Source organism: Leguminivora glycinivorella, chromosome 7 (genome assembly GCF_023078275.1).
Source record: "Leguminivora glycinivorella isolate SPB_JAAS2020 chromosome 7, LegGlyc_1.1, whole genome shotgun sequence".
Taxonomy (NCBI): Eukaryota; Metazoa; Arthropoda; class Insecta; order Lepidoptera; family Tortricidae; genus Leguminivora; species Leguminivora glycinivorella.
In genome coordinates this window covers 25,494,244-25,516,756 of record NC_062977.1, presented here as the reverse complement: position 1 = coordinate 25,516,756, position 22,513 = coordinate 25,494,244, and the positions used below count along the sequence as shown (strand labels likewise).

Sequence of the window (22,513 nt, the reverse complement as noted above, 5' to 3'; positions counted from 1 at the left end):
TGTAGGTACAGTAAAATCATTTACATCTAATTAACAGATTCAAGGCTATTTTTAACATTTTATTTGCAAAATAATTGGTAATTAGGCAAATGTTCGACAGAAAGTAATGTTGTGCCTAGATGTACTTCACGGTTCGTTCACAATTAAAATATTATGATTGAGCTCACAAAACGACGAGGCAAGTGTGCTTGGCAAAACCAATATTAAAAGACCCCGAGTTTTATAATAAACGTGCAAAAAATTTATTAATTTTATGAATTATAAATGGTAATGGATTAGAGATAATATGAGACTAAGGCCCATGAAAGGATAAAGGATGGAATTTATTCATCATCATTATCATAGTGTCCTCTATTCTACTGAGAAACTTGGTCCACCAGCGTACTAATATATTATTTTTACTGTAAAAATGACAGAACAAGCATCATACAAAACATTTTTTTGTCCTTGGCATTTCAATTCGCACCCTTATGCTGTCGAGTTAGCGGTTTACAATCAAAGCACCTGCACTAGCTAAGTCACTGGAATAACATCTAAATCCTCGAGAATTTCCTAAATTATACGTATATAAAACGAAGAAATTGAATTTCAAGTCATTCAGATATTAATATTTGAAACAGCAAGATGTTTACTAAGATTGCAATTATCGCTTGCCTGTTTGGGTTAGCCTACGCTGGTGTGGAATATAACATTGGCTCTGGACTTGGTTACGGTCCTAGTGCCCTTGGTTACGGCGCGGGTCTTGGTTATGCAGCTGGTTACGCCGGATTAGGCCATAACGCTGCCCTGGGCTATGCTGGTTACCCTAGTCTGGGCTATGGAACTGGTCTCGGCTATGCTGGTCACAGAGGCCTGGGATACGACCAGGCGACTTCTCACGTTCATCGTGTTGACTACAAGACTGGCTACGGCGGTTTAGCTGGCTACGGTGGATATGGCGCTGGTTACGGGGCGGGCTATGGTGGTTACGGACGCGGCCTTCTCGGTGGTTACGGCGGTTGGTAAAATATTTATAAAACGAATTTAATATGTACTTATGTGGATCAATTATCGTTTGATATGTATTCTTAAAATTGATAAAAATATTTATTCTGTGTTCATTTATAGTTTTACCGCTTTTTTTATTTTATGTGAATCTGTTTTTAACCCCCGACGCAAAAACGAAGGGGTGTTATTAAGTTTGACGTGTCTGTCTGTCTGTCTGTCTGTCCGTCTGTCTGTCTGTCTGTCTGTCTGTCTGTCTGTTTGTCTGTCTGTGTGTGTGTCTGTCTGTGGCATCGTAGCTCACGAACGGATGAATCGATTTTGATTTAGTTTTTTTTGTCTGAAAGCTGAGTTAGTCGGGAGTGTTCTTAGCCATGTTTCATGAAAATCGGTCAACTATGTCGCGGTCGGGGGTTTTTTCAAAATTTTAATTTTGTGGTTAGGTTATTAACAAGTGCGCATTTCGGGTGACCCATGCAGATCCATCGCCTCGCTTGCCGTACAGGGATAGGTTCTCCCTAGCCCCACAGCTATTTGAAAAATTAATAGAGACGGTAGTGTTAATATACCTAGTGCAATAAAATGTGGTCTGGCACTGTCGTCGTATTTGGCGCAGGCGAGTGTGGTTTATAAATTATTAATTCTCCTAATAAAAACAGGTACAAGGTCACAATCATCTTCATTACGTTACGCACCGACCCTCAAGGGACGTATAAACACGTCCAAACAATTACAAAGTAAAAGTCCCGCGTCTCATATTATAGGGGGGAGGGGAAAGTATGGGGGGGGGGTCCGGGATGTCCTGCCTGTGTCCACTGCATAACGCCGCAACTTTATGCATCCCTGGTTGAACATTATCGCAGCTTAATGTAGCGTAGTCGCTTGACTTTGACACGCAGTAGAAAAGTAACAAAAGGTTTTTGGCATTCGTGCATTGCGCACAGAAAATTGAACGTTCCATTCCAACTCTATTGACGTTTGACTTTTGCCATGAGCACTTCCTCCCTCTGCTTATTACATTAATATAGGCTTAGCCGTATATAACGGGCCTGTTGCCCGTTTTTTCCCAGAACATCTTCCTTTGCGTCATGACTTGGAGTTCGCACAGGTAGGCATCGTATAAGTGGTTCGTCTGATGTTGATTATGTCCATGACTGCTAGCTAATGACTGCTTCCCATCAGGCGGTTAGTCCATACTAATATTATAAATGGGAAAGTGTGTGTGTCTGTTTGTTTTTCCGTCTTTCACGGCAACACGGAGCAACGAATTGACGTGATTTTTTAAGTGGAGATAATTGAAGGGATGGAGAGTGACATAGGCTACTTTTTATCTCTTTCTAACGCGATCGAAGCCGCGGGCAAAAGCTAGTATTTCATATTTCATTTAAAAACTTAGCAGCCACATTTGAGACAATCTCTTATTAGGTATACTACACATAGAGCGTTTTTTACTCCAATCCCTCCGCTGTAAAACTAAGCTGTGCAATGGCCCATGCTGACCAAAACGTATGTGTATTGAGAAACCTAATTAAACGCTAACTAGTTGATGATATGACTTGGTTGCGAAGTTAGTCGCGTAATATGTGCTGCATATTACTTGTGTAACATACGTTACATACGTTTATGTATCTAAAGTCATAACAATCCGGATGATATTTTCCTTCCCTGAAATATAGGATATCTACACTATACTTACAGTGAGCTGGAAGTTGTATTTCCGACCGGATCTTAGAGTTAAGGCTCCGAAAAAGAGCTTACGTTGCAGGTGTCCATAAGGCGGCTACTCAAAATTCAAAACAAACAGTCAGCAAATAGGCCACAGGGGCACTTTTACTCGTCACACACATTTAAACATAATTTTTATATTTGAATTAAAATTAAAATTGATACAATACTAATTTTACCTAATGTATAACGATACTACAATTTATTAGAGATGTATAAGGTCTCTTCAAGTGGAATTACAACTAAAACTACACATACTCGTAATATAAAAAGTAGGTACAAACAGACATAAAAATCCAAGTCTAAAATTACTTTAGAGGTACAAAAGTGACTCTAAATGTGATAACTTAAGATAACATATATACTCGTAGTATACTTAAATCTATTTATCCTCAGAGGTGTATGGGGTCTCCAAGAGTCAAAATCATGTAATTAAAATATTAACCAAAAAAAGAAACAAAGAAACAAACGAGAACCAAAGTAAGTGTGTGATATAAATCAGGATTAAAGTTTTCGTTTTAATAGCTCCCGGTAGCGTAAACAGACCAGTCTTCTCAGACAGCACCCGTTCACGAGTATGACGCGTATCTCAGCCATCGCCTCCCTCAACCTTCATTCGGGAAGGTTGCGACCCGACGCCACCGTAACGTCGTGTCTTGCGTGGGCGACGGTCGCGCGACCGTCGCGCGACGCGTTGCATCGCATACTTCCATAGAGATCGAAGGTTTGATTTCGTCGCGTCGCATCGCTGTCGCGCTACCGTCGCGCGACCGTCGTTCACGCAAGCCACGGCGTAAGCACTTACCCTTAAATAAATAAATATTGGGGACACCTTACACAGATCAACTTAGCCCCAAACTAAGCAAAGCTTGTACTATGGGTGCTAAGCGACGATATACATACTTAAATAGATAAATACATACTTATATACATAGAAAACATCCATGACTCAGGAACAAATGTCTGTGCTCATCACACAAACAAATGCCCTTACCGGGATTCGAACCCAGGATCGCGGCTCAGCAGGCAGGATCACTACCGACTGAGCCAGACCGGTCGTCAAAGACGTGATGGTTGAAGAGTCAAGAATCAAAATATTATTTATTCAAATGGGTTTCAATTTAAGCACTTTCAAGGGTCTGATTTAACTAAAAGTAACAGTGACATCTAGCGAACAACTTGCACTACGGCATATAATTGTTTTTCACGCCCTCAATCGTAAATTTTCCTAAACATATCCAAAGTACGTCGAATTTACTATTTCCTTTGACTGAACACACCGTGTTGTCAGCGTCTTTACCGACTTCATTATTAATATATCATCGTTCTTACTGGTATTAGTAAGAACAATTACAAAAATTAGTTAATAGTGATAAAAAAACCATCGTTCTTTTACAACACTGCTAACTAGTGTAAACCAAGAAGGCCAAACGATAGCGACATCTAACATACAGTCAGAGACATCTAGCGACAAATGTTATAACTAGAACTCATTACGTTCATTGTTTAGAGCAACTTAGACCCTTAGAGCGATTCTGGTTTATGCACAGAATATATAAAAGTACAGTTACATGCTGATGGCGTTATTCATGTAAGTTATTTATGTAAATAGTGCAGTAATGTCTATTTTTTTTTTCACTTAAACACCACAAAATACATAATTAATATTTTTTTTTCAAAACACCATACATAATTAATATTTTAAAAAGCATCGCTAAAACATCGAGGTTTGCCTCGATACTCCATTCCGCAACGTAAAAAGTAAATAAATGTACAGATAAATACTTACATCCTAAATAACATACTAATAATAGGTACTGAGCGCGTCACGTTAGCAGTATCACACACCGGCCGGCCGAGCAAAACAAGAACCGGTCAGGCGAGGCGTAGGTACGTGATACAGTAGGTACCATTCCATTTGTAATAAATGGTTATTACAAATGGACTATTTTTTATTAGTTAAAATTATTTAATTGGTTAAGCATTTCTTTTTTAAGTAGGTATATTTGCTATATTAGTTGGTGTTAAGTTAACTTACTCGACACTGTTTAGATAACTTTACAAATAAGATCGACTAATTCAGCTCTATAATTATGTGAGTTTTTGTAAACATACACTAGAGAAAAATTCATAATTAATTAGTGAGTTAGTTTTCAAAAATCCAGTCTTATTAAAATAAAATAAGATATTAAGGTATTAAAGGATAACTTCAATATGACAAAATGATATCAGTGTGACGATTATCTACCATTTATTCAACAGTTGGTTATATTAAAGTTAAACAAAAACTTTAAAAAACCTTGAGTTAATAACAAACCTGTTATATTTCTTTTATTTAACTATAAATGTTTTTCAGTTGATTTTAGGTTACAGTTATACATAAAACATCATACGTTTTTAAAAAGGTTTTAAGTTAATATTATAAAACATCAGTCGTTTTTTGTCAGAAACTGGTCTACATCTAAAATCACCACCATTTTCATTTTCTAAAACAAACAAATAATTCAAAGCAAATTTAAGAGATATCACAATCAAAAATGGAAGATACGATTGTTATGTCGATTGGTTTTCCTAGTTTCTAGGGAACCTCAAAACATTAGTAATGGCGGACAATTGTAGTCGTTAAAAAAACATTTACTTAACTTAAAGTTATATTGTAGTCGTATAAGTATAAATCCACAACTTGTACCGAAATGGCTACTCTTAACGATAAAAAAATATTAAGAATGATTGTTACAAATTGCAAATATTTCGAATAAATTAAGAGCGCTATAGTTAAAAACTGTATATCGTCATATAGTTTAGCGACAAAGTGACCTTCCCACACGAATTCAACTTACGAGAAATATGCAAACTCTCAATATAAAACAATAATTTCAATTAAGTACAAAAAAGTAAACTTACCTTGTATTCTTTTTTTACACACACAACACACCACGAACCACGAGTCGAAAAGAAATCTAAGAGGTTTTATCCAAAATACGTATGTAACTTGAACGTCAGGTAAGCATTGAGTAAAGGTTACACTAAACCTCATATAAAACAAAATGATCAGTTATAAAACATATTTGATATTTTGGTCACTTAAAGTTTTTCATTGTACTCTTTATACGACTTTTTGGTCATTCCTAAACCTTTACAATACCGTTAATAAACGGTTTAAGTCGCCATAAAAACCTTTATTTAATCTTTATAAATCCGACCAATAAGTTGTATAATTTGCGCCCCTTCCGCGTATTACAAACATTTTCTTTACGTTTATATGACCAACGTATTTGACTAGAAGTTGCATAAAAAAACGTTGTCGCAACTTTTATATAACTATATTTTGCTAGTTGGGGATTTAACTAAAAGATTGTCAACTTAGGTGCATCTTCCGTTTATTAAGTACCTAATTTAAAAAAAAAACATGTCACTAGTAATCACAAAAAGTGCAGTTTCCCCTCATTTGCCTGCGCCCCTCAAACTTTCCCGTAATACGAGCTACGCAAGAGTGACATGCATAATGCAATTATTGAAAAATAACGAAAAATCGGGGCAAAAACAACGTCCATTAGTGGGACAGGTCGATCATCCAAGTGATTATGAATTAAGTTTATGAAGTCCGAGGAACAGGGGACGATGGAGTGGCGAATTAAACCTTTTTGCATTAAATAAAATTTTAAATAAATGCAATAAGTAAAAGCGCTGGTGGCCTAGCGGTAAGAGCATACGACTTTCAATCCGGAAGTCGCGGGTTCGAACCCCGGCTCGTACGTGTCCTTAAATATCCTTTGATATTTGCCAGTCGCTTTTCGGTGAAGGAAAACATCGTGAGGAAACCGGACTAATTCCAATAAGGCCTAGTTACCCTTCGGGTTGGAAGGTCAGATGGCAGTCGCTTTCATAAAACTAATAGCGTCTACGTCAAATCTTGGGATTAGTTGTCAAAGCGGACCCCAATACCCCATGCTCGCATGAGCCGTTGCAAATGCCGGGATAACGCAAGGAGGATGATGCTGTAAGTAAAATCGGATTTTTTTCCATGGTAAAATGTGTACGGAAAGCTTACAATTAAAAATGAATCTTAAAAGTGAGTTTAAAGGTGTGTAACTTTCAGTCTAGCGGTAGCAGGTTCGAACTATGGCTTAAAATTGGAGAACTTGGTTTATTCGTAGAAACTAGTGCTTAAGATTTTTTTTGCTTAGTTGCCAAGCGCACCCCAGGCTTCAATTAGCCGTAGATCAGATACGACAGGAAAAATTGTCACTTAACTTCAAAATCTATTAAATCCATTCTTCTTTGAAGTTTATCTCTCAGATTATAAATATTTTTTTATATGAGTATTAATCAACCATAAAATAAAATTGATTTCGAAGTTTGAGACGTTTGAGTTAATCGACATAAATGATAATGAAAAACAAAACTGAAAATAATAGGTATGTTACCTAGCTGTCACAAGTACGATGTTGATTGCTGGATAACAATGTCGCAGATAAGTAGAACCTGTCAAAATAAAAAAAAGTTGGCGACGCACGTGTCCATACATCTCCTGTCCTGACAGTGTAGTACGCACTAATTCAATATGGCCGACGTAAGCCATTTGCGCTTGACGCCGCGAAAAAATCAATTACGCCGGTTTTTGATAACCGCTGACCGGCTGCGGCGTATTGAGGCGGACTCTTCTCTACGCAGAATCCTGGTCAGGGCACAGAATATACAGTGTGTATTTGATATAACCGCAAACTTTAACTAGACCAATGTTTTAGAACTGAAAACCCATACACATAATTATAACTCAGGTCCTAACCTCCTAACTACCAGAGTGAAATTAATTTTAAAAAATATTGAGAAACGATGTATTGCGTGCAAGTATTTGACATCTTGAAGACGAGGAAATAATTGACAGTTTTTATGTCAAGGCAGCGAAGTACGACGTATTTGAACAAAAATAAAGTAGCAATACATTACGTGCTGAATTATTTAGTATGAAAGCTAATTACCCTTTAACCCCCTGGAACCCCGTTGTCCAAAAATGCTACTGAATTAATAACCTTCAGTTTGTTAAATTTGTTTTTTATCATGCAGGAACGTCTGCGAGCGATGCTTCAGTTATGCTTCAGTTTGTTAGTTACAGTTTAACTTGTCTGGGACAGATCTGGAACAAGGCGTTGAGGGGGAGGATATGTGATAATATTAAAAATACACACTGTATAATAGTACAAGTACAGAAGGTTCACTCCTTTGATGTTCGTAAAATGCCGCCATTCTAAATTCTTACCTACATTAACAAACGGACCGCACGCGAGCAGTCGACATTGAGTTCTATTGCGCCGACAAGCGCCGCAGAAATGCAGTCTGGTGCCGTAGCCGAATGGCATTTCTGCGGCACGACGCGAAAACGAAACGCCGCGAAAGGTAGTCTGGCTCGTCACGCCAATACGCAAGAGCGATAGAGATAGATAACTAAGAGCGTTTCGTTTTGTGAGCGTTTGTTCCAGTCAGCTACGTACCCTGGCCCTGTCGCGCCAATACGCATGAGCGATAGGAATAGATTGCACGTCACGAATGGCGTCACAGAGATGCCATTCGGCTACGGGGCCTGGTCAAGGTACGTAGCCAAATGCACAGTTGCACATACTCTGCTTTGTTCAGAATCCAATTGACGCCATCTCTGTTAATTTATAATTTTGTTTCCTAGTAACACAATCTACTATTTCTTTCACACCCTTAATTGCTAAGAGTGAGACTGGATTTCAACATTGGTGCTCTGCCTACTTTTGGAAATACATATTGTAAGCAAATTAATAAATGTAATGTAATGTATGTGTTCTCTACCTTTATTAAGAAGAAGAGATGGGCCATTTTTTTTTTCAAAGTTGTTCACCCCACTTTTTTGCAACATAGATATTTTTTACGCAATTCATACTCAGAATCGCGAGGTCTTTTTGGGTGAATTTCAACATACTCGAAATTTGCCTAATTTTGGTGGATTTTTTTTAGTTTTGTAATTTTTGTTGAAATTATGTACTGATGTTACATAACTAATTATTACCATTGTTATGTATCAATGACCTTTCATTATAATAATAATATGTAGTTTTAGAGAAATTACGATTTCAATGACATGGTCGCCACCAAAATTGGTCTACCCACAAAAATAAAAAATAAAATCAAAAATAAAGCCTTTTATTTATTTTTCTATTATTTTCTACTTGAAATAATAAACTTTTAACATGTAATAAATACTTTTCAAATAGAAACCAAAACGTTACTGCCCTCAATTTGTTCACCACCAAAATGTAAATTAGATATTTTTGTGTGGGGCGGACCAATCCAGCAAGGTGTGACACTTGTGTCATGATTGTCTAAATGCAGAAACGAACCTGAATGGTCATGTCGCTAGAGTTTGCATTATCCGACGGATTTTTAATATTCGAATAATTCGGATAATACAATGTTTATTATTCGAATATTCGAATAATTCGGATAATTTCGGATAATTTATTAAATGGAACAAAATTAATGTTACAGGTGCGTATAAGCGTGGAATTGATAACGGCTGAGATAGATGAGCGCCATAATGCGAAATTTACCTACATTTTTATTTATTTTTTGCGTAAATCAGCAAACTGTAGAAATTAAAACACACCTAGCTCTCTATCTTTAGTTCTATGACTAGAATCTTGCAATCAGATAGTGAGCTGTCGATATAAGACAGTTAGTAGTAGTGATTAGTTAGGTGTTAGGTATAACGAGAAGTTTTTCTGACAACACCTTTACCTTGGAAATGGATGGTAGAGAGAATGGCTTGTGTAGAGTGGAACGTGAGACAACATCATTGGATATGATGATGGTTATAGGCGATACAGCGTTGTCATATTATCCGTTCCGATATCGGATATAGGAAGGATGTCAAAGGCAAAAATCAAAGATGTTGCCTTGAATGATTTCGAGAATGTATAGGAGTCGGTCCTTCGCTCGATCGGATCAGATACTCATCTTATCTTAAATCTGCGGGGCCCTTCCGGATACACTTCGACCCATCGGGATCTTTTGTGCAATTACCCTCTTAGATCTTAAGATCCTTCAGCTATTCAGGAGCTTCTCGACCATCTCCACGTATCGGATGATGAGGCTTATGGGTAGCTCTCTGATGTCCTTTGGTACTAGGTAGCCTGCTCCAAAGTTCTTCATTCTTTGTCTGGCGAGGGCGTGACATTCACACATTAGATGTCTGACGGTCTCTTCCTCTTCGCCGCACATGCGACAATCTGTGTAGTCAGCGTGTCCCATCTTGGCCAACATTCCTTTGATCCCGTAATGGCCTGTGAACACCCCCGTTATAATTTGGAGTTGTCTTTTGCCTAGCTTTCCTAGCTTTTTGCTCCATCCAGATTCTACCCTCCGCATAAAGAGCTTTGAATGCTTCAGACTTACCAGGGCATCCCACTCTTTTTGGTGATTAGCCTTTGTATGGTCCTTCATAGCCGTTTTAATGGTTCCTTGTGACGTTGTCTTCAGACCTGGTCTTGGCAAGTTCATCAGCATTTTCATTGCCAATGAAGCCATCGTGCCCAGGTATCCATACCAGTTGCACCTTGTTTTGCCTTCCAAGCTTGTTAAGAGCTTGGATGCCGTTTAATACCAGTCAAGAGTCACCTCTGGGCGAGGTGAAGGCTTTGAGTGCCGCCTGACTGTCGCTGAGTATATAGATATTCTTTCCTTGGGTTTGTCTAACTATATTCTTATGTACACAGGTAATTATTGCGTATGTCTCGGCTTAAAAGACAGTGGCACTAGTCACTGGCACTAGTTATCTGTATGTCAATCCACAAAAGCGCCGCTAAGACCGAAATCTATCCTAAATTACTGGAAAAACGCGTCTTCAAGTTGCCAATCCCGTGGGTTAACACTGCTTTTGGGCGTCGTTTTGGTGACGTCCTCAGCTCTCTTATATACAACACGGCCGTAAAATTCCAGAGCGATTTGATTGGTTGTACTGTGCATGTAGCTAAAAGATTACTCTATAACTGGTTGTTATCACTCGACTATAACGAGACTGAGACATTACTCTTGAAAATTGTTTAATATTATCACACATGTAATAAATATAACTAACTAAATTGGAAGAAAATTGCTAAAATGTCAAGCCTACCTGGTTACTTACTACACATATAGTCTAATAGGTAAATTATGTAAATTGAATGTATACCAACTAACATAATTGTAACTTTCTGTAATTTACTGTATCTATCCGTAATATATATTTTCTTTCCTTCATCGTCATTGCATGACATTCAACTTAAGCATCTGGTCTCCCGCGATACAGGCCTAGCCTAGTGCGGGGACTCCTGAGGTATTAAAAAAAAAAAAAAAAAAAAAAAAATTGCATAAATGCCTACGCCCGTACCAGATGCCATCTAGGACCGGATCGGATACTTAATATAAAAAGTTGAAAACTCTTTTCGTAGGTTCTAAACAAAAGCGTCCTGGTTAGGGTCTTAGAACAGGAATGAGCAACTGAGCATAGGTACTCGTTCAAAACAGAATAACCAAAAAAAGAGAAGACCAATTAGTCGAAGACACTTCCTATCCAGGTGTGGATCATTTTAGACTTTAGTTGCACAGTGGCTGGTACAAAAGTACCAATGGAAGGGGAAAGGCGATAAATAAGTATTGTACCACCAACATAAAATATACAAGACATAAAATTTTAAAAAATGAAGAAGGAGGAGGTACAAAAGCGAACTTATTTAAATATTCAAATCCAAAACGCCTCAAATTGCTCGGCAGCAATTTGATGGGTTTTTTAGTTTCCAAGCTGATCAGTAGATCGACTAAGATTTCAAAGTATAAGTAGTAATTAGACCGATTTTTGTGTATGAATGTAACTAAGGACTTAAAAGGAAAATGCCTTATATTTCTTAGTGAAGCGGAGGGAATTCTGGCGTACTAAATTGCCATGGAACTCCTCCACCTCCTCCTGCCTGCCTCCTCCTTGATCCTCGATCCTGCCTGCCTCCTCCTCCTCCTGCCTCCTCGATCCTCCTCGATTGCCTGGATCCTCGTCGCCACTGTTAAGTATCGGGACGGGATGAGTGAAACGATTGCTGCTCGGATACGCACTGACGTTTATTCGCGATGACACCTTATTTTAACCTATACTAGTACATGCATACGTAACAGAACTGATAACAGCTAAATTCGGAGTGAGGCGCTAAATTTCAATTTCAAAAAAACAAGGGACCAGGAAATCTAGGTATAAATCTCCCTTATTAAGTACGGTTTTACAGATAACTTCACGTTAGCTATTAGCAGTAATGAAAGTAGGTTGGGGTAACGTTTTCATATTAAAATTACTTGAACGTTTTTCTGTTTTTTTAAATCATCCAATTAATCGAATATTTGATAAGAACTGAGTGCGTGGGGTGAGGCATTCTGCTTACTTCTTGTCCACGAATGCTTTCTTTGTTTTGTAAATATTAGTTTGATTTTGAAGATAAATAGGTTTTAACTTGTTAGCAATAACATTGTCCGTATTAAGAATTGATCGAAATTGGTTTCAGTGACGTCTATCTATTAAATATATTACTTATAAATAAAAAATAATGTTTATAGAAATTATCCGTTTATCCGGATAATTTCACTTGGATTATTCGAATATTTTCGGATAAAAATATTGGCGGATATTCGAATAATTCGGATATTCGAATATCCGGATTGCAAACCCTAGTTACGACACGTTTGTTCGTCTTGCTGCGTCTCGTTTAACCATAAAAATGATTTCAAAAATTGGTTCTTTCCCCCGGACAACTTTTGGTGCTCAGTTATAAGTGTCCAACTGTATTGGGTTGGCACAAAAGTAATGAGACACTTGGTTTACGTTTTATATTTTTTATTATTATTACAATACAGAAAGCTTAGTCGATGATGTAATCACCATTAGCATCTATGACTTCTTGCCAACGATCCGGCAAAGTTTGGATGCCTTTCGCCCAGAACTCTGATGGCTGTGCCTCGAAAAAGTTGTTTAACTCCACCTGTACATCATGGAAATCATTGAATTGTTTACCCCGCAAATGTCGTTTCAGGGCTCTAAACAAATGAAAGTCTGATGGTGCGAGGTCTGGAGAATAAGGTGGGTGGGGTATCGTCTCCCAGCCCAAGTTCTGCAACTGTTGGCGAATGGTAGATGCGACATGAGGTCGAGCGTTATTATGTAGTAAAATTACAGTGGCTCGTCTTCGTCATTTTTTCTTGCTAGCAGAAGATAGTTCGCTGAGCTGTGTTGAATATTTGTTAGCGTTTACAGTTTCATTGTGTTATTCATGAAACAGCATGCCTTGCGAGTCCCAGAAACAACAAAGCAAAACTTTTAAGCGGTTCTTTTGACTCAGCTTCGGTTGAGTTGGTGGCGCTTCTTCTCGAGGCAGCCAAAAAGCACGACGTGTATCGTTCTCATAATAAATCCATGATTCATCTCCCGTAACCAGATCAGTCAAAAACTCTTTACGTCGGGGTCGCAGCAAAAGTGATTGACAGATGGCGACACGGACTGCACGACTGGCGTCAGTAAGGATGTGCGGTACCCATCGAGCCAAAACTTTTCGATACCCAAGCTCATGCAGATGGTATTCCACAGCGTGGTGACTGTAGTTAAGTGCTTCCGCTAATTCACGAGTAGTAGCATCAGGATTCGACTGTAGTTCGCGGCGTAAATCGTCATCATTGAATGCAGGTGGTCGCCCTGAGCGTGATTGACTTTCAAGGCTCCTGTCTCCTGATTTAAAACGGTCAAACCATCTGGACACCGTGGCATGGCTTGTACTTCCAGCGCCCAATGCAGTGTTGATATTGTCAGCCGCAGCCCGCGCACTGTGGCCTAACAAGTACTCGTATAAGTAAAGTGTTCGAACTTGTCGCTCGTCCATTTTATTTCAATCTAACTAAACCAATCACGAGGGCGGCTTTATATGACCTCACATTAGAAGTACCTAGAATGTTCTACAATATACTAGAATATTATCGAAAACAATTAACTTAAGAAAGGAAATGTATAGAGTTTTGTAGAGTGTGTCATTACTTTTGTGCCAACCCAATATAATAATATTGACTTATGTCATCTTAAAATATACTTAATGTAATAAAGAATGAAGTTATGGCAAGTTTTCTTTATAGCTGCGGATTTACTGGATTTACCATAGCAATAATCCGCTAAAAACAGGCTCTGGACGCTAAACCAAAATTAGAATTTCGATGGAAAATTATTTTTAAATAAATATACATAACACTTGTAAAAATTTTCAATGTTGCCGAAGGTAGTATTTTAGGATTGGTTTCGGTCATTCTCCAGACGTACATTTTTGCTTGTCTTCACTCTTTAACCATATAAAATCATAGATTTTATCATGGTTTATATTTTTTTATCGTAGAAGGTATTTGTATTGAGCTGTACATGAATTTTCAAAGAGATAGTTAAAAGGCTTCGGGTGGAAAAAAAATCTAAAAGTCCCATTCTCCTAATAAACACGTCGCGTCCCACTACCAAAACTACTTACGTTCCAATTTTTCCTGATGATATACATAAAGAAAACCCGATGAAAACAAGTTTATTTCACAAAAGAATATATATTTTCATTGTACAAAAAAAATCTAGTCAATACAGTCATAAACCACAAAAAATTCAATTATAATTACTTTGTCTCGAAACGTATCCTAAATCACGCGTCGCGATCGTTTTTGACCACACCAGTGGTCTGAATGTAGGCACGGATCTCGCTACCGCATTTCGGTCAAGCAGTCGGTCGCGCCCAAAGCCCCGTGCGGGATGGTAGTGTCAGTTGTGTCCAGGCCGCAGATTACGCACGTAAGTATCTAATTCACGCGTTTTGGTTTAAGAAATTTCTAATTAACAAGTTTACATTTTAAAAATCAACCAGCAACTTTATTGCTATGAGAGTTACAGAATACATTAAAGGTAGCAATATTTAATTGATACTAGATTCTGTGATTTATTACATGTACCTTTAAAAAGTTATTTTGTGTTTTTCAAGAATCCCTAATTCACGCGTCTAATTAACGCGTCCAAAATCAACGCGTTAATTAGAATTTGTGGAAAAATATCGTCATATGTATAGTTATATTATAGTTTAAATACAGAATAATAATTACTTACCGTAAGAATTGACCTACATGCATAGTTACGTTATCATCACCATCATCATCATCATCATCTCAGCCACAAGACGTCCACTGCTGAACATAAGCCTCCCCTTTCGATCTCCATCATAAATATAATACATAATACCGGTTGAAAGCTACTTGCATACAGCTTCTTTCGGCGGCATAATTACATATACCTACTTATTAACAATAACTTTCTCTTGGTCTGTGTGTTTGTTCCTAAAGTTTCCTTATTCAAGTATATACTTGCGTATTATTTAAAGCATGAGCATTTACTCTTTTTTTTGTCATTTGATTCAATAATAGTAGTTTAATGTGACTGCTACATAATAAAGTGCATTAATTTTTTATAATCATACTAAAAAGTCCTTCCGTTTTAGCATGGGAAAACCAAAAAGTAACGATGCACTGGAGAAAAAAAGAGAAAGAGATCGTAGAAGACGGGAAAAGATTAAAAATGATCCTGAGTTGTATAGACAATTTAGAGCAAAAGAAAAAGCAAGGTATCAAAAAAGAAAACTAGAGAAAAAGGCTTTGCCAATAAATGAACTACCACCTCAAAAACAAAAAATTATAAGGCAAAGAAATAGAGAAGCATTTCGTGCCTATTATTATAGGCAAAAAGCAAAAAAATTAAAGACTATTGAGGAAGTAGAATCCGAGCCAGAGATCACGTTACCACAACGAAACGAATCCCAAAATGAAAACGATCCATTACCATCACCAGCTGCTGCACTACAGACTTCTAGATATCATCTTCGTTCGGGTAGTCGTGCTGAAAGAAATTCCGATATGAATACAACTTATTCTACCGACACACGAGGATCTCCCAATATATTGAACAGCAATATTCCGAATGAGCCATTGCTTTCTGAGAGTTCATTAACATTTAAAAACTCTCGAGAAATTACTTCTTCAACCCCTCTGCCGATGACACCCATACCAATGAAAGCTTTTGGCAAGCTGGACGGATCCTTGGATAATGTTATCAGTATTTTTACTTATGTTTGTCGTAATGGATGTTTTATTAAGAATTTTCAAAATGTTTTAATTCTATTTTATTTCCATATTGCCTTTTGTAATAAAAAGACTGCTCACTAACGTTTTTGTTTTAATTTAAAAAAGATTTTTTTATACCTAATTATTTTTCCGGGTCCGTTTTGTATGTTTTGCATCCAGCAAAAATAACATATTCTAATTAAAACGTCGTTTTTATAATTCACACGTCATGGAAAAGTGTACTATTCTAAATAACACGTCGTTTTTCTAATTCACGCGCCACAGAAATTTTAAATTATTTTTAACTAATTAACCGTCAATATATTTAATGTGCCCAATAAGGATTTAAGTTTTAATGATCAAAAAGATACTATATTTGAGATAAAACTCATTGAAAAGTAAGAGGAAAAAAAGCGACGCGTTAATTAGAATTATAACATCGTTCTGGAGAATGACCGAACCTTGGGACACTTTTTTTCTCCTATCAGAATTGAAACAGCTCGCGATTCTGAGTGAAAAACACATAAAAATTTCCAAATCCAAAAAAGTGGGGTGAATAACTATTAAAAAAAATGGCCCACATATATACCTATTAAGTACGATTACTTACGTCACCAATCAATAGCTAAATTTGTGCTAATCGATTTTCAGATCATGTCATGTCTCGGGTATCCAATTAGGGCAATAACGATTTATCACAATCTCTAGGGCGTGACGATTTACGACTTTTGTGTATACATACCATTACGGATCCGAATAGTAAATTAATTGATACTAAAATATTAACGAAAACACAAAATAAGTATTGTCAGTTATAACGATTACTCCCTGTATATTTTTTATCTCCTGTGTTGGTTGCCAAGCGGAGAGCGTGTGACTTTCAATCCGGAGGTCGCGGATTCGAACCCCGGCTAGTACCACTGTTTCGGAACTTATGCGAGAAATGTCATTTGATATTTGCCAGTCGCTTTTCGGTGAAGGAAAAAATCGTGAGGAAACCGGAATAATTCCAACAAGGTCTAGTTACCCTTCCAGTTGGAATGTCAGATGACGCTTTTGTAAAATTAGTGCTTATGCCAAATCATTCTATTAGTTGTCAAAGGCACAGGCTCCCATAAGTCATGGCGTACGCCGGGACAACGCAAGGAGGATAATGATGATATATTTCGTATCTGAGAATACAGATATTAAAGCATTGTCCACGCTAACTTAGCACTTTACCTGTGAACGTCCATGCACTTCATCATCGCTGACACACTAGTGTGACGCCTGACACCTGCCGCGAGTTGCTATACACGGTGTTGTAACATGAGCAAACCGAATAATTTTAACAGCGTACTCCTTATCATATTAGAAGAGTAAAATGGGTGAATCAACTTTTTCTTGCTTTTTGCAAGAATTACCCTTACTTATTATTAGGTCTACTTTTGTGATTTTTAACCTTACCATCGTGAATAAAGATCCTTATTTCACGTATACCAATTAGGGAAAAATTTAAAAACGATTCATTTTTAATTAAAACAATATGTGTCCCAGTGGAAGAGACACTTTTTTCATACAAAAGTGAGGGACAGCTATGTCCACTGGGTCACTGCTCGAAACAAAGTTATAAAATAGGAAATCCTATAATTACATGTTGTATTGCGTAGCTAGTATATTTGTCTTTAATATAATAAGTATACATTAATTAGACTAAATCCCAATTAAATTTTCTGACCACATGTAGTCGAAGTATGCGAAATTTTTCTGGCAAAGAAAAGTTGATTCACCCAATGTCATAAATAATATAAGCTTTTCTGGATTTCGCCTACTTTCATAGTTATAAGCATTTAAAAAAATAAAGATTACTTATTATTTCTCAGAACAAAACGCTGTTTTGATGGCGATGTTACAGTTATCGGACATAATCTGACTACCCTCGTTGATAGATATCAAGAAGTAACTTTTGACTCATTACACAAGTGTTTTTTTTTTAGAAAAGAAAATGTAAATTTAACAAGCAATAAAGTCCTGTCCTCCTGTCTACATATTTTTGGCACTTTGGCTGTATTCGTAGCTTTATTTATTTATAAATACAACTGTACATAATTAGGCATTATGTCATCACATAAACAACTAATATGAATTATATGAATAACGCCATTAAAATTCAACCACAATCACTCCAAACAATGAACGTAATGAGTAGAACTTACAACTGTTTTATTTTGAAAAGTAGTGGCCCGCCGAGTTTCTTGCCGGTCCCATAGTGGATACCCCCCTCCCAACTGAGGGGGACTGAAAACCTTCTCGAGGCTGAGGCGTACTTAGAGCCGGCGTGGCTTTATTTGACGTTCATATGCGTATGGCAATATGCCTACTTGAAAAATAAATATTTCATTTTCACTTTCAACTATAAATTATTAATTGAGTAAAAGAAATTATTAATTTAGTTTTAATTTTAGTTTAGTTTAGAATAGTTTTAATTTGTTTTGTTTGTTACTTGTAGTACACTTACTTTACCCCTGTTTTATTGAATAAAGATATAACTAGAAATAAATAAATAATAAAAAAACTAACATGTGACCTGAGACTTTCTTATTTACTGTCCAAGGTGTGTATACTAATTTTTTATTAGACGGAGCCGGGAAGTGCTAACTTCGGGTCGGAGGACAGAAAACCAATAATTGTTATTACATACATTATCCTTGCAACGTCTTTTCTACACTGTTGTATATCCGGGTGCCTCAGGAGGATGGCAATTAATTAATACACAAATCACTTCTGAGAAACACACCAATATATTTTATATTAATTAAATAAACTATTACATTTTACTAGTTCAACATACTAGACAGAAGTGAGCATGTCAGCTAGAGACACATCCATACCGCGCAAGCGCGAACATTTAAATTAGGAAACTCAAAATACTACATACACCATCGTTCTTACTGGTATTAATAAGAACAATTTCAAAAATACCAACAAACACTAACCTTACCTATCATAACAAAAAAAACCGCTACTGTGTACACCAAGACGGACAAACGATAGCGACATGTAACATACAGTCAGAGACATCTAGCGACAAATGTTGTAACTAAAACTCATTACGTTCATTGCTGCACGGGAAGCATGGTCGCGCGATAGACGATAAAATAGCAGGCCGTCCCTATCGTACTATTTGTAAGTGCGATAGGGACGGCCTGATATTTTATCGTCTATCGCGCGACCATGCTTCCCGTGCTGGACCAGTTTTTTTTTTTCAAAGTTGTCCACCCCACTTTTTTTGTAACATAGGTATTTTTTACTCGATTCATACTCAGAATCGCGAGGTCTTTCCATCCAGATTGGAGAAAAAAATATCCCAAGATTTCCATACATTTTTTAAACCTTCCATTCCGTTGCCGCCATACAAAATGTATGAAAAAATGGTAACGGAATGGGAAAAAAGCTTGGGATATTTTTTCCCCTATTAGGATTGAAAGATCTCGCGATTATATGACAAAAATATCCAGATCCAAAAAAGTGGGGTGGACAACTTTGAAAAAAAAAATAGCCCTGCTCAAAGCGATTCTGGTTGCATTCTAATGGCGTTATTATGATATATGTGAGTAGTGCATAAATTGTGTATCTGTACAGTCAACAACCAAGCTGTGATTAGACAGAGTGCCAGACGTATGTATGCACACATTCATGTACAGGCAATAAAGTTCTGTAAGTACATAATTTTTGCACTCATAATTTTAGAACAAAACGGGACTTAATCGCGTAAACACTTACATTTATATTAGGCCCGACGTTTCGAACATCACATTATGTTCGTGGTCACGGGTAGACTGGCGAGGAATTGCATCAACATCTTCTAGCCGCGCGAGTTTCTCGAACTACCCGCACTTGTTCTTGATTATTCACTTTTGCGCTAGGGTTGTCACTTTGCCTACACACAACACTCACGACATCAGCCGGTGTGTCCCTCGGTGTTTTTTCACGCTTACATTTGCTAATCACTGGATTCCACGAAGAAGAAATTCCCTGTCCCTCATTTTGGTTGAAATTTCGATGCTTCCTAATTTCAATCGCTTTACGTACTTTTCTGCTGTAGAACAGACGTTCCGTTGATAGAATTTTGGGACTATGGAGCTCGATCCAGTGGTTTGGTCCCGACTGTAGCAGATGTTCAGCTACCGCAGACTTATTAATTTGGCGATTTTTGACAGCCGCGATATGCTCCTTGACCCTTACCGCTATTGTGCGTTTGGTTTCTCCAATATAGGAACTACCACAGCTGCAATCTATCTTGTACACACCTGGTGTCTGATACGGGATAACATCCTTTGCTGACCTAAGTTGCCCTGACACTTTGGACATCGGTAAGTACACGGTACGTATAGAATACTTCCCTAGTACCGTCCCGACCTTGTCCGTCACACCTCTGACGTAGGGCATAAAAGCTGGTCGCCTTGAAACATCTGGATGCTTCCCCCTCGGCTTTCGTCTAGGCTGTCTACTGTGTAATCTGTACCCATTATTTCTAAGAACCCCCTGAACGTACAAGTGCGGGTAGTTCGAGAAACTCGCGCGGCTAGAAGATGTTGATGCAATTCCTCGCCAGTCTACCCGTGACCACGAACATAATGTGATGTTCGAAACGTCGGGCCTAATATAAATGTTAGTGTTTACGCGATTAAGTCCCGTTTTGTTCTAAAATTATAATTTTTGCACTTTGGCTGTATTCAAAGCTTTATTTATTTATAAATACAACTGTATATATAATTAACTCGGCATTATGCAGTCAAATAAACAACTAATATGAATTATTTATAAATAACGTCAAGAAAATGCAAACAGCATTGCTCTAGTCACAACATTTGTAGCTAGATGTCTCTGACTGTATGTTAGATGTCGCTAACGTTTGTGCTTCTTGATTTACACAATAAGTAACAGGTTTTTTTTATATATGAGATGATTAATTGGCAAGATAAATTTTTCCTGATTTTTGGAATTGTTCTTATTAATACCAGTAAGAACGATGATCTAGAAAAGATGTTGCATGTAGGTAATAAAGTACAGCGGGACAAATCGCGACTGGGGGGTAAATGTAACTGGTCCATTTTTTCCATGTTTTACAATGTTTGCATTATCAAATAGAGTGTCCACCGGTTATACACGGTGCCCATGAGGAAAGGGAAATATTTTAACATCATATTCCTGACCATATTAGAAGTTAAAAGTGCTAATTAATGTCCGCTAAATTCGGCTTTATTTTAGAGATATTGCCATTTTTGTGTAAAAAAGTTGTAAGTAAATCACCAGTACAAAACACCTTTATGATTGCGACGTTGCCAGATTGACACTTCTAAATTGACTGCATAAGTCAAACCCAGTTGGATAATGTCATTGTTGACTTTTCAGCCCTAAAAATGTTTTTTTCTCCCAAAATACAGAACATCAGAAAATAATTTAGAATAGAACAGTTTACGAATTAATTGCAATCTTGCAATGCAATTTCCCGCAAGCCCACAAGTTTTGAATTGTGAATCGTTAGTTCTCGTATTTAGGTAGTAGTACCTAAACGTGGAAAGCCACATACCTACAACAATGTTGTATTTAATTGAAAATGATATTTGTTTCAGAGATAGAATGCCTTTTTCCATTACAGATATGGTAGAAAAAGGTACTAAATGTATGTAGTTTCAAGTTCTTTTTGAAATTATGTATTCGGTTTTATTAAAAGTTTACGCTCACTATTATGTGTCTCATCATATTAGAAGAGTAAAAAGTCATATCAGCTTTTCTGGATTTCGCCTACTTTCATAGTTATAAGTAGAGATGGGCCGAATATGGACTTTGCCGAATACGAATATTCGGCCGAACATTCGGTTCAGCTCTTACCGAACCGAATATTCGGTTACGCCATATTTTTAAAGCGAATGTTAAGATTAAAACTATGAAATTATTGATAATGTTTATACATACTACAACTATGTTCTTCTGATTTAGTGGATAACTAAAACTTAGTTAAAACAACTCTGAACTCTTCTCAACTCTTAAACTACGGTTTTTTAACTTTTTACAAAACAAACTTTACTTTTCTTTTTTTTTTGTGTTTATATTTTGACGCATTTCTAGTTCCTTAGAAAGCGACTAAAATAGGAGCTTATTATCCAATGGAATACGTAAGATCTTCATTAGTTATTTACTTTGTTTATTCGGTAAATATTCGGCAATGCAACCGAACTATTCGGCCGAATACGAACATTGAAAAACTTGCCGAATATGCCGAATACCGAATATTTACCGAATATTCGGCCCATCTCTATAGTACCTACAGAATAAACCTTTTTTTTTAACTGTACATAATTAGGCATTATGCAATCACATAAACAACTAATATGAATTATATTAATAACGCCATTAAAATTCAACCAGAATCGCCCCAAACAATGAACGTAATGAGTAGAACACAACTGTTTTATTTTGAAAAGAAGTCGTCCGCCGAGTTTCTTGCCGGCCCATAGTGTAATACCCCCCCCCCCCCCCCCAACCGAGGGGGGACTGAAAATCTTCTCGAGACTGAGACGTACTTAGAGCCGGCGTGGCTTTATTTGACGTTCATATGCGCATTGTAATAATTATGCCTACATGAAAAATAAATATT

The 22,513-nt window shown here is 37.1% G+C and overlaps 1 protein-coding gene across 1 annotated transcript; it reads left to right on the top strand.

Annotated features, from left to right (window-relative positions):
• The first annotated feature begins 624 nt into the window (after positions 1-624).
• Positions 625-1,005, top strand: LOC125228099 (keratin-associated protein 19-2-like). Its single transcript, XM_048132547.1, has one exon. It carries the CDS (start codon positions 625-627, stop codon positions 1,003-1,005), a length of 381 nt encoding a protein of 126 aa, XP_047988504.1.
• The last annotated feature ends 21,508 nt before the right edge of the window (positions 1,006-22,513 follow it).

Coding starts and splice junctions, on each gene's coding strand:
- LOC125228099 (XM_048132547.1), top strand. CDS start 625: ATGTTTACTAAGATTGCAATTATCGCTTGCCTGTTTGGGTTAGCCTAC.